Raw genomic sequence first — 13373 nt, 5'->3', positions numbered from 1 at the left:
TTAAAAAAAATTAATTAAAAAAATTAGTTAAAAAAAATAATAAAGTTCCCAGGCAAAAGTACTGTATAGCTGCACTGACCTGTGTTTGCCTCATTTGAGATAATTCCAATACTGCTTCACCCATAAAAGATTATTCGGAAGAAAAATTATTCAGAAATCTTAAATGCCATGGTACTCTAAGAAAAATATGCATTCAAAAGAGAAGATATTAAAAGTGAAATGAAAGTAAGTTCCCTTTCTAGCAGCATGGCAGACTGAATAACTTGAAAATCCTCCCATTATAAATCATCTATAAATACTGGTCAAAATGCAGTAAACACCCATCGAAATGCGCCAGAAGCAAAAGAGAGATGACAGCATGGTGAGCAAGTAGGCGGAGGTGGAGCTGGCTTCCGGCAGGTTTACTGGCCTTGAAAGCCTCAAGTTTGAGCATCAAGATGAAAAAGAGACTGTGTTTTGGGCCCATTAAAAGTGGGGAGATGGAACTGAGATTCCCCACATAAAGCTGGAATCCTCAAAAGGATGAATCATTACAGAAATAATTCATTGGAAAAAAATCTTCCTAATGGCACAGGGAGACAAGAAAATTTCTCTTGGCATGAGCAGAAAGTGGAGAGAAAAGTCTTCGCTGAGAATATGGGACTACGGCTCAAATTTCATGTAAATTTGGGGGTGGAATTTACCCTATCTGTAGGGTCCAGGATCCGTGAACCTGAAAAATTAAGATAAAAATACAAGCCCAACACCAAACCAGAAAAAATACGTGGATACAATCCACCATAACCAAGATGTGGTAAAAACAGGAGTCCCAGGAACCTCAGACAACAGAACGATCAGACAGACTATAAAATAAGTGAGTTAAAATTATTGAAGACATAAAAGAATATCTGAAACCGTGAGAAAATATCCTAACACCTTAAAAAAGGTATATAAGAGAACTAAAAAGAACTTCTAGAAATTATACATATAGTCATTGAAATGAAAAACTCATTGGATGAGTTACACAGCAAATTAGACATAAATGAAGAAAACACTGCAAATGGATCTGAGGAAATTGCCCAGGAAGCAGCACAGAGAGACAAAGTGAAGGAAAGTCTGAAAGGTTCAGAATACGTTTCATAAAGGGAGAACGTGTATTATACACCTAACGTAAGTATCAGAACGAGAGAACAGGGAGGATGCAAGGGAGACAGGACTTATAGAGATAAAGGCTGAAAAATTTCCGGATTTGTTTAAAAAAACATAAATCCTAAAATTCTGATGTACAATGAATCTTGAACCAGGTAAATGAAAAAGAAATTCATACCTAAATATAGCATAGTAAGAATGCAGGAAGCTAAAGACAAAAAGAAAAATCTTAAAACCAGAAAGAAAAGGCAAGTTGCCTACAAAGGAATGACATTCAGACTGACAGCAAATGTCTCAACAATAAATAGAGAAACAAGAAGACACGACATATTAAAAAAAAAAGTGCTGAAGGTAAAATAACTTTCAGTCTAGAAGCCTACATCCAGAGAAATCATCATTCAAGGCTGAGAGTGAAATAAGACAATTTTATACTAACGGAGAAAGCATGTCACTCACATAACCTCCCTGAAAAAATTACTAAAGGATATGTTTCAAGGAAAAGGGCTGGTACCTAGAAAAAAGGCAGAGTATGCTAGAAACAAAGGTGAATAAATTAGTAAACATGGGCAAACCTGAATGATAACTATATAAAACTAAAATGACAACAGTGATTACACTGAGGGGTATAAAACAGATGGGTCTAAAATAACGAGGAACAACAACATATAAAAGGGAGGATGTAAATGATGACTCATTTTTAGCATATTGTATAATTTTAGGGGGGTTGAATCGTGTACAGGCTGAAAATTGTAATCACTAAAAGAAAAGAAATAGAACTTACAACTTCTAAATTAGTTAAAGAAGAAAAGAGAACAAAAAATTCTTGATCAATTCAATAGAAGGAAAAAGTAAAAAACCTTAGGGAGAGCAGAATAAATAAAAAGTGCAAAGTGAGAATGAAGACAAATTTGAAAATGTCAGAAATCAGTAGATTAATAGATTCTCTTACACATTGCTTATACAAATTGGAATAACACTTTGACAAACAGTTCAGCATTATCTTGTAAAGTTTTATATTCACATATCTTGTGACTCAGGAATCACTCCAAAGAGAAATTCTTACCCACATGTAGCAGAAGACAAGAATGTTCATCATAGCACCACTTGTAACAACAAAGAATTGGAACAACTCAAAAGCCTGTGGCAGGAGAATGGATAAACTGTGGCATAGTCATATAATGAAATATTATACAACTATGAAAAAGAACGAACTACACCCAGATGCAACAATCTAGTTGAATCTTAGTAATACCATGTTAAGTGAAAAACATAAGCCTCGGAAATTTTTCATAAAATTTTAAAACATGCCCATGATAAAAATGTGATAAAACTTTTTAAAAAGAGAAAGAATAATGAGTACAAGATTGAGATTGGTGGTTACTTCACATGGGAGAACAGGCAGGGGAGAAGCACACAGGTAGTTGTAAGTCACTGTTACTATTTTAGGTTTATAGGTATCCATAATACCAAAAAATAAAATAAGGCCATGAATAGACCCAATGATGACAGTGTGTTTATGCCAGAGATTCTGATTAATATATTTTTGTGCCCACAAGTTGCATTAAAAATATCAGCAATCACATTAAATGTAAATGGACTAAACTTACTAGTCAGTCAAATAAATAAACGAACAAGACTTGGTTATATGCTGTTTATAAGAGACTCACCTAAAACTTAAGACTTTTAAAAAGGCACCTGAATAAAACCAAAGGAGAGGAAGAAAGAAAATAATATTAGATATATATTAATAATACACAATGTATTATGTTCTTATATTCTTATATATAATACTACATAAAAGCAAAAATTATTGAAACAAAAATAGTGTTTACCAAACTAAAAGCTGATTCTTTGAAAACACTAGTAGAAAGTAAAAAGAAACACTAGTTAAAAATGGGAAATCACTGGCACAACTCACCCAGAAAAGACAGGATACATATACAGTAATATGGAGAATGAAAACAATGGACATTACGGGTAGATACACCAGAGAAAATATATTGAGAAAATTATGAACAACATTTTAATAAATTGGAAAATCTCAATGGTATGGATAGTTTCCTTGAAAAATCTAATGTGTAAAAATTGCCTCAAGAATATAAAACCTAAAGAGATCCATAGATATTAATGAAAGGGAACCGGCAGTTAAAAATCAACCTAGGAAATGTTTCTTCCAGACCCAGACATTTTACCGGCAAATTTTAACAAACATTCAAGGAACACATAATTCCAATTTTATGCACACTGTTCCAGAAAATGGAAGAAAGAGCATTTACCAGTTCATTTTATGAGGTCAGTGTAACCAGAAAAGGCAATATGAAAAAAAATTACAGTCAGATTGACTTATGAACACGGATATAAAAAGAAATCCTACAATGAGATTAGATGTTGATCATTCATTCATCTTTTGAGTCGTTTAACAAATATTTATTGATTGTCCACTACGCACCAACAGGCACTGTGTCGATACATGGAGATCAGAAATGGACGGGAGCTTATGGCTTGGTGGAGGAGGTGAGCAATAAAGCAAATGATCACACAGGGTAAGGTACATAGAAGACATTCTGGCTGGATAACAGTGCATACCAAGGGGATTTGACTTGGTCAAGGGAGGTTAAGGAAAGCTTTCTAGGCACATTAGTGGTGTAAGAATAGGTGTGGGAAGAATGTTCAGGAGGCTATTGCAGGGGCTCAAGTGGGAGATCTGGGATGCAGTTGCAGGAAAAATGAATTTGAGAGGTATTTAGGAAGACCTAAATAAATACCACATACCACAGACCGTCATGATGGATTGCATTTGGGAAGGGGTCATCCTGGAGAGGAGTCAGCCTTGTTTCTAGGATGGCAGAGATTCTGTTCACTGACAGAGGGAAACTTAAAAAAGGTTCAAATTTAGGGGAAATGAGCAAGGTTTTGGACATGTTGAGTATGGGGGACCATTAGGCAGGCTAAGTAGAGACGTTGAACAGGAAATTAACCAGAGCCTAGAGCTCTGTGGGGTAGTCACGTTGAAGATTTTGAGTGGCATCAACATGCAAGTTGTATTTAAACCCACTCCTCAGAGGAGCTCACCCAGAAAGGGTATGCAGCTGGGGGAGAGAATGAACCCCAATATTTAAAGGAAAAGCAGAGGAGAAAGAGTCAGAGCAAACAGACAAAAAAGGAGGCCGAGAGAGGTAGGAGGAAAACCAGAAGAATGTGGGCACCAAGGGAGCCTGGGGTAGAATGAGCTACAAGAAAAAGATGTGTCCAACAGTGTCACGGGCTGTTGCGATTTTCAGAGGGTGGGGGACTGGCATCGTGCTTCTGGAATTCTCCTGACCCAGGGGCTACAATAAGTGAGTGAGCTGGAGAAGAAATGCATAATAAATAATAATAAGTAATAATAATAATAATAATAATAATAATAAGCTATTACAAATAACAGTGCAGGGGGCGGCATGAAGGAACTTTTTTGGACTGTGAAACTCTCTGCATCTCTTTTATGGTGGTGCATTTGTCGACTCTATGCATTGTCAAAACTCACAGAATTACAGACCATGAAGAATAAATGTTACTGCATATAAGTTAAAAATAAGTAAAAACAATGTAGTAATGGAGATTTAAGATCTAGCTCTCTCTCATTGACTCTGTAACTGCAGCACTAGCCCCTCTCAGGGTTTTAATTCAGTTCAGTATCAGCTTGTGTAGGTCTACATCAGGGAACATGGGCACCCCACTCTTGCCTTGTGAAGGACAGAATAAATATGCAGGCAGCAAAGCCAAAGGGCATTGGACTGGTGGCCAGAGCCTCTCTGAGGAACTGACTGGTGGGGGTGGGGTACAGCCTGGTGAGCTTAGCTCTTCTGGGACCTGGATGTACAATGAGGGGTTTGGATCAGGAAAGGCCTTTCTGCCTCTGATGGTCTGTGGTTCTATCGTAAAAATCCCAAACACAATCCAATTAGCTCTGTTTTCTGCTTTTGTTATTGAGAATAATCATAATAAACAATTACTGTAATAACTGGCTCTTCAACACGAGACCCCAGATGATTTGGGAAGCAGTGTGAAGTTACAGAAAATGTTTAGGCTTGTGGTTTAAAACTTTAAAGTGCCTCCTAAAAATCATATGAAGTAATGACTGATAATAAGCATGACCCACATAGGTATGCAGTGAAAAAAGGTCTTTTACATTTGTTAACTTCAATCCCTTCTCTCACCCCATCAATCCTGTCAGGGAGGAATTATCCCAATTTAGGAGACAAGGAGACTAAGGGTCTGGTCACCCAAGGCTTTCAGCAGTGTTGAAATTTTCTCAATATTCCACTTTACCAAGACCCACAGTGGATTTGGTAGTTTTGGTGTTGAGTGTATTCAATTGTGTCCTAACCCTATGAAAATTAATGGAAAAGTGTTAATTGGGCATCAATTCATGCTTAACATTAATCTAAGTATTTGATGAACCACAACTTTATGTTGCCCCTCATGCCATATTAACTCAATTTATTGTAATTATTTAAAACAATAAGGATAATTGTATCCTTATTGTTTTAAATACCCCATAAATTGAAGCCAGCCTGAATTTGGCCAGTCTGAAATCTGCCGGAGAAGATGCCTTTAGGAAGCGACAAACATCATCTTTTTGTAGTTTTCAGTGTGGGAAGGGATGAAGTCAGGATTTATTAAGCACCAACTGTGTGCCAGGACCTGTGCTGCACTACACGGCTCCTAAGGTGGTGGAGGTGAGCGTGTCTTAAGCTACTCTCGGCTACCTCCCCAGACGGTGGGGAGTCGGGTTATTTCAATCGCATGCATTTCACTATTTCGGTACACAAATAATAAAAATATAATGAACGAGTTGGAGAGGGGTTTCCTTTAATAACTACCCTCCCCAGCCACCCCAGAGAGGCTCTAAAACTATTTTTCACTATATACAAAAATCTGCTTTGAACCCCAATCATTTGACCTTGACCCCTAGAAACCTACTTTATTTTTTAAATGCTGCATGATTAACGCGGAAACCCTTTCTTCGGCACTTTCTCACCACTGGAATCGCGTCAGTTTCTCAAAGTTCCAAAATAACCTTTCCCGGGCACGGATTCGTACCTCTGCCGGGGAAGGGCGGGGAGCGGCGCAAGCCGTGCCGGTGTGGAGCGAGAGCCAAAGAGAACTTCCAGCGCGGAAGCAAAATAAAACTTGTGGCTGGTGTTTGTGCGAGAGGGTCCCCGCAATCCTGAAGGCGCCCGATCCTTGGGGGTCTTGGGTGCCGCCGGAGGAGCGCCAGGGTTTTAGTTTGATCCCGACGTCCTTGACCTAAATTTCTGCGCGGTGGCTGGAAAAAGGGCGCAGATCCGGGCGGGCGTCTGGTGCCATCCCCGGATCCCGGCGGCCGCGGCCGGCGAACTTGAATGGAGAGGCCGAACTAACGGGGGTGGGGGGCGTCTTCGCCCCAGCCCGACTGAGGATCTGCGGGTAGCTCCCCGCGCTCTCCCCTCCCCCGATCCACCCGCCCCCCGCAGCCCATGTGATCCAGGGCAGTCAGGGTGCGCTCCCCCACGCCCAGAGCCCCGCCGGCCCGGAGGCGGGGCCCCCTCGGGCCGCGGGGTTTGTGCACCGCCCCCGTGAGTCCAGCCGCGGGGGGCCGACTGTGTGCGCGCGGGCAGGCGGGGGCCGCACCGGGGTGCGTGACGTCACCAACATTGGTTACACGACGTTCTAGAACTCCGCCCCACGTGCGCCAGGGAGGAGGGGGAGGAGGAGGAGGAGATGGGGGTGGGGAGGAGGAGGGGGAGAGGTGGGGATGGGCCGGGGGGGCGGGGACGGGGGGTGTGCGAGCAGCAGGGCTGAGCTAAGCCGAGCCCACGTGTGACGGCTCTCGCCGCTGCCCCGGCTCCGCCGCTCGCACAGAGATTCGGAGGAGCCCGGGCGGGGGGGAGGAGGAGGGGGAGGAGGGAGCGGGAGATCTCGGGGCTCGGAGCCGGCCGCCGCTCCGCTCCGATCGCTGTGGGGCTCGGTTTTTTGGGGGTGGGGGGGCGGGGGGGCTCAGATATGGAGGCAAATGGGAGCCAAGGCACCTCGGGCAGCGCCAACGACTCCCAGCACGACCCTGGGTAAGTTTCCAGCCGCTGCCCACCGCGCCGCCTCGGGCTCGCTCTCCTTGCAGCGGCGGGGACGGCGGTGCGCGGAGCCCGGCATCTCCCGCGCCCCCCGCCCCTCCCGCGCGCCCCCCCCAGTGGAAGTTACACACCTTTGGATTGCATTTCGCCGTCACCTTCTCCCCCACCCCACCTCCCGGCTCTCGCTCGCTCGCTCACCCCCGCTTTCCTTTTAGCTTTTGTAAGTTACACGTCAAAATGGCCGATCTGACATCGGTGCTCACTTCTGTTATGTTTTCTCCCTCTAGTAAAATGTTTATCGGTGGACTGAGCTGGCAGACCTCACCAGGTAAGGGAGGGAGGGGGGGACGCTTGGGTCCCCCCCTTCTTGGCTTCTTTATTGCTCTTTGTTATCCCGGTGTAGGAGCCCCCCCCCCGCCATTGGCTCCCCACTTCTCCTGTGCAAGGTTATTTTTTTAAATAGCAAATCCTTTCCGAGCCCTCTACGCGACCTCTGTTGTCGAATTTCCCCCGCGTGTGCAAAAAATGCAAAAACAAAACAGAATAACAACAGAAAACTACTTTTGTTTTTTGTCCTTGATCAAAATTTGCATTGCTTTTTTTTTCCACACCTTCTCTCCCCCCCCCCCATCTCTCTCTTTCTCTCTCTACAGATAGCCTTAGAGACTATTTTAGCAAATTTGGAGAAATTAGAGAATGTATGGTCATGAGAGATCCCACTACGAAACGCTCCAGGTAAACCATTCCCTTCTGGATTTTGTCTTTATTTTAGAACAAAGTTTAAGTGTTATTTTTGGAGGTGTCTTCGGAAGTAGCTAAGCGGATTTAGAATGGGGCTCAGGCATGTGGCTGGTTTCGAACGTCGCTCTATTCTACCCCCGCCCCCATAACCCCAAAGGTTATTGTAAATTGGGGCTCAAACTCTGGATACAGAGATACCCACCTCTCCGCTTTAAGTCATTTATTTCCCCGTCGCTTCTTTTTCTCCTGTTTAAAATGACATTTAGCTTCATTCACTTTCCACATAGTTTTTTTTTTTTTTTTTAAATGTATGCTTCTCCACATTCCCAGCTTCCCAAACTCTTAAGCCCCTCTTAGAAAGCTGGATGAATCTCTTGTAAGTGCCGGGTTTTCTTCGGAATAAAACAAAGCGTTAAGAAAGAGCAGGGAGGAGGAGAGGAAACTGAGGTGGCGAAAGAGTGGAGACACCAGCTTTTTCCAAGTTACCTCCAGCCGCCCGGCCCCCGTTCCACTTCCCCCATTAACCTTGGTGTGTTTTCTGGCGAGGTGGAGGGCCGCAGACTCGAGGGGCTTTGGGAGAGAACCGTGGGGGGCTTGGGGGCAACTTTTGCTCTCCATTCTGCGTTAGGGTTCACTCCTTGTTGCTTTCGGTGGTGTCACATTTTCTTGTTTGTTTTTCTCCCTCTTTGTCTCATTTCAGAGGCTTCGGTTTCGTCACGTTCGCAGACCCAGCAAGTGTAGATAAAGTATTAGGTCAGCCCCACCATGAGTTAGATTCCAAGACGGTAGGTTGCATTTCGTTGTTGTCGTTCACCCCTTTACAGGACCGGTCTGGGCATTGACAGCCTCATTTAAAGGGACAGTGCCTTCTTTTGCTTTCATGCTGAGAGCTGGGTACTTTTAAGCAGAGCTTGCGAGTTGGCTCTAAAGTTTGCTTCCATGACAGGGTTTGGGGTTTTCTTTTTAGAGCCTGCCCCACAGCAGCTTCAGAAGCTGCCAGGCGCAGGCTTGGGGGAGGGCCTGGCTTGTGGGGGGAGGCTATTTTCCCGGCTAAGGGACCATGCAAAGAAACTCCACCACGGAGCAAGGGCAACTTTTCTTTGTCAGCTGAGCACAGCATGCATTGCCGACTGTGGCTGTGGGAACTGGCTTTCAGAAGGCACAGCCGGCTTCACTGGGGCAGACGGGCACTGGGATGGAAGGAGTTGAGGGGGCGCTAATCCCAGGTCCAGGCAACAGGTTCCTCTTGGGGCACTTTGGATTTGGAATGGGATTTGAGAAGGGAAGGAGACTCTCCCAGGGTGTCCAGTGGGTGACTCCAGATGGCGTGAAATCAATCTAAGGCTGATAAGGCCTTGAATTTCAAAGTGATTTGTTTTTCCTTTTTTTTCTCAGATCCTTTATTCTGAGTGTGGGTACTTTTATAGCATTAGAAGGTTTTAAAGCCAGGTGTTGAGGTGTGTTTGTGGGGGTGGCGGGGTGAAGTCTCTAGGTATAGGTCAGAAGAGGAAGGGAAGACAGTCTCAGTATAAAATACGTTTAATGGGGGTGCCTAATGTCTTATTTAGATCCCTGTGTTAGCTCTGTTTTTTCCTCCTCTTCCTTTATATCTTCTAGAATTTCCCCATGGTTTTTATACATCTGCCAAAGCAGGGGCCCTGAGGTGACATTGGGATGCTGTGCTGGGCTGCTTGGGACTTCACTTCTCTGTGGTAGGGTAGTAGGACAAGGCAAGGGATTGGGTCCTAGTCCCAGCTGCCTCCTTTGAACTTGTGCAAGTCGTTCCCTGCCTCTGGGCCTGTGTCCTCTTCTTTAAAATAAACAGAGTGGACCTGAGGTGATCTTCCAAGTCTCTCTTGGCTTTAACATTGAATGGAAGAGAAGAAAAGAAAAACTCGGGCACCTTTGGTGCACCTGCATTGATTTTACAAATTTACTCTTTCTGTGATCAGAGGTCAGATGCATGGCCCCTACTCCCAAGAAAAGACCCCACACACTCTAGGTTGCTTTATGAATTGTACTGGGTTTGTCATAGTCTCTGGTCTAGCCTTTTTGCACTTTTAAGTCATTTAATTTCAGAGATGATCTCTTGTAGGGTGATAATGGATATTTGAAGAAATTTTTTACTCTTTGACTTTTTAGCTAGACATTTCAGAAAGCTAGCAAAATTAAAGAGGACAAATATTTCAAGGCACATTTGAGAAATTATTAACCACCCCTTCTCCCCACCCTGGATAGGAGTAAATGGTATTTGGTTTCTAAGGTGGCTGGTGGGTCATATCCCTCAGTATCTGGTGCAAAGCCTGCAGTTTTTCCCTCCCTAACTGTTTATAGACGTGTTTTGGTCACTATTATTTAGTATAACCTAGCTTTTGACTTTGTTTCAACGTTCAGTGCAGGAGGCAGAAGCGGTTGGTTTATTGACATGGAAACAGAGGATCTTGTTTACCGTTACCTTAAAAGCTTTGTTTAGGTAACGGCCATTCACATCCAAAATAGTACCCTAGTCTTTTCCTAGAGGATTTGTAGCTACAGTAAGTAGAGCTGTACCTAACTAACTAATGTTTTAATTTTTGGTAGTTTTCTTTTTCGTTCGTTTAAAAAAAAATAGTTGACAGGGATGTGCAAAAGGTTGGGATTTGCCATACTAATCTTGACTTGTTCTCTCCCTTAGAGATCTCAGCGTGTAAACTTTGCACACTGAAGAACTCTCATTGTGGTACAGCACGCTGTTATCACAACACGCAATACAGGGATTCTGAATTGGCTTTCAGTTTTGTAATTTTAGACATTTTTTTTAGCACTCCATTCTCTTTTCTGATCCGCACCCCGTCCGGCTGCTGGCCTCTCTCTCTACACGTCTCTCACCTTTTACCCAACAAACAAGATGACTTCTTATTGCAATTGTGTGCTGGTCAGCTAAAAAAAAAAGACCTCGGGAGAGTGTTTATGAAAAGACAGATGTGTCTTACGTTTGGTCAACAGAATGGAAACCCACACCTGTTGTATTTCTCTCGTAGACAGCTCTAGTCAGTGCTGAATACACCTGTAGATGCGGTAATGTTAATCTCGATGAAAAGGTAGTTTCCTAGAACAGAGATTTCGGTCTCTTTTAGTGTTTAAAAAGTAATCTCTCATTTCTCAGGTGATCTTTAAAGGTAGAAAATAGACATGCTGCAGACTTTTGTTAGGTCTTTAAACTACCTTAATAAAAGGGGTACATTTTTGTATGTCTTGCCCGCTGGGGTCCTTAGGGATGTTAAGTCTGTGGAGTGCCTTTCCCCCCTTTGTGCTTTTTCCCAAAGCATTACTCTCATTTTTTTTTTTTTTAACACGGCAAGACTGAAAACAAGGTTTAGTTACATTTTGAAAGGGGAAATTTTTAATATGAAAGTCATAGCCTATAAATAAATAACTTGTACAAATATTCATGCCACTATCCGCAATGAATTTCACCCAAAGATTCGTGACATTTAGAATTCTAATGAAAACCAACAATGAGAATATTTTTTGTTTCTTCCCTCCCCATGTTTTCTATCCAGCAACTTTCTCCCCCTTAAGTCAGCCTATTTAAATTCAAATGCTTCAGTAGGAATTGTTTTGAATTTTAAAGCCAGCCCCTGATTGAGACTCTGTGTTCTGTGTCTAACCTAGGGTGGAGGATGTTTTTCCACTGGGATTGGGGTTAGGGTAGGGGAATACCCTAATTGTTACAATACATTCTGACTTCTTTTTTTCAGTAATTTTTCTCTTTAATCTTTCCCCACAGTGGCCTTTCTTTTCTAATTTGGGTTTAGGTTGCTCATAGATTTTTTTAACCCCTGTGATTTTTAAAATCCAGGTGGACTTAGCTCATGTGTTTCTTTTTATTTTAATTTATTATTATTATGTTTTTAAGAACCAAATCAGGCACCATAGTTTTTGACACATACTTTTTTTTTTGGAGATATAACTACAGAAGGAATTATTCATTCGAATAATCTTAGGTTACTTTACTTTTGCAAAGACGCATGAATTAATTCAAGCAGAGTATTTTGTTGGATGTCTTTGGGGAGTTTTTGGATGTTGTTGATTTAAAAAATTTTTGGAATCTCTTTCCTCTCCTGTGTTGTTGAGTTATTACTGGGGAGATGTACCATCCAGTGACCTCCTGCTGGAAGATTCTCATATTTAATTTTCAGGGTATGGTTTTTTTCAGTGATGATGTTTCCATCTTTTCTCCCTGCCATGCATTGCAAATTAGATGCTGGTACCATTTACTATTCAGTGTCTGTGGAAAAGAAGCCCTGGCCTGAGAGATCTGGTTTATTCACAGCATCACACATTGAAATACATGGTAGGACATTTCAGAAAGGCTAGCTATATTTATGACATTTTGAGAGGGACCAGTAAAGTTTGGGTCAAAGTTTTAAAAAAATTTTTGAGTTGCCTGAGAAGTTATTAAAAGCTGGGGTATAAGCCTGAGAAATGAGTGATTAATAATTAGGCGATTAATCATATATATATATTTTTTTTTCCTCAAAGTCCTGCAGTTGATTCCCACTTTTCCTTTTTTTCCCAGATTGACCCCAAAGTTGCATTTCCTCGTCGAGCGCAACCCAAGGTAAGTAGGAGAAGCGGTAATAGGATTTTAGCACTCAGAGATGGTTGCCAGGGATTTCAAGTTTCAAACAGAGCACTAGCAATGAAGCATTGAAACCTGGTGCACACCGTTCCTTCGAGGTGACGGCCTGTGGCTGTGAGAGGCCAGGCTAGGTCACGTGCTCTGAGATAACCATGTGTCTGGAAGTTAGCCACCCTAAGGTGGGTTCTGAGCATCCAGCTGGGGCAGGACGCGTCTCATTCTTAATGGGAAGACACAGCTCTCTCTGTTGCGATATTTATGCAAGTGTTCTATTTATTTTTTAAACATTGCCGAGATCGTATCAGGAAAAGTTGGACATTTCTTTGCGACTCTTTTTGAAGGGCACTCTTTTGAGGCCTTAAAATTGGGAGTTTATGGGGAGGAATAGAATTTAAGTAAACAGCTTGTCCTTTCCTGGAAAAACAACTTCATAGACCTTTGAAGCCCTAAATCTGACAGAGGAGGCAGTGGATGTCTTGGTTACAGGTTGGTTGGGTAAATCGGGGCACACTTGAAACCCACAGTGCTGCTGCTTTGTGCAAGTGCTGGTGTCTGGGTGGAGAAGTTCTGAAAATGTTGTAAGCTTGTTAGAGTGGTACTATAAGACTTGCTTAAAGGCTTGAGATAGGCCTTCAATTTTTTCAGAAGTCTGTCGCTAACGTAATTTTCACTGAGCTTGCCAGGTGTGGCTGTGGGAATACAGCTGCATGCGTCTGAGATGAAATCTGAAGGGCTTATGGCTTACATGGTAAATATGCACTTTTTAATCATACTTTTTCTTTCCT

At 42.6% G+C, this 13373-nt stretch overlaps 1 protein-coding gene across 6 annotated transcripts in view; it reads left to right on the top strand.

Moving 5' to 3' along the window:
* Positions 1–7111: 7111 nt before the first annotated feature.
* LOC105295367 (RNA-binding protein Musashi homolog 2) overlaps positions 7112–13373 on the top strand; it is a 69455-nt gene continuing 63193 nt past the window's right edge. For 3 of the 6 annotated variants that reach the window (XM_023533513.1, XM_023533511.1, XM_011364994.2), the window contains exons 1-5: positions 7137–7217; positions 7511–7551; positions 7877–7958; positions 8665–8749; positions 12526–12567. In XM_023533513.1, the coding sequence (XP_023389281.1) occupies positions 7156–7217; positions 7511–7551; positions 7877–7958; positions 8665–8749; positions 12526–12567 (312 nt within the window). In that variant the 5' untranslated portion in view covers positions 7137–7155. Of the gene's footprint in view, positions 7218–7510; positions 7552–7876; positions 7959–8664; positions 8750–12525; positions 12568–13233; positions 13326–13373 lie in introns of those variants that run through there. The other 3 variants (XM_023533512.1, XM_023533510.1, XM_023533509.1) reach the window with 3 other exon arrangements.

Source organism: Pteropus vampyrus, unplaced genomic scaffold, assembly GCF_000151845.1.
Source record: "Pteropus vampyrus isolate Shadow unplaced genomic scaffold, Pvam_2.0 Scaffold104, whole genome shotgun sequence".
Taxonomy (NCBI): Eukaryota; Metazoa; Chordata; class Mammalia; order Chiroptera; family Pteropodidae; genus Pteropus; species Pteropus vampyrus.
This window is presented reverse-complemented; position numbering and strand designations above follow the sequence as displayed.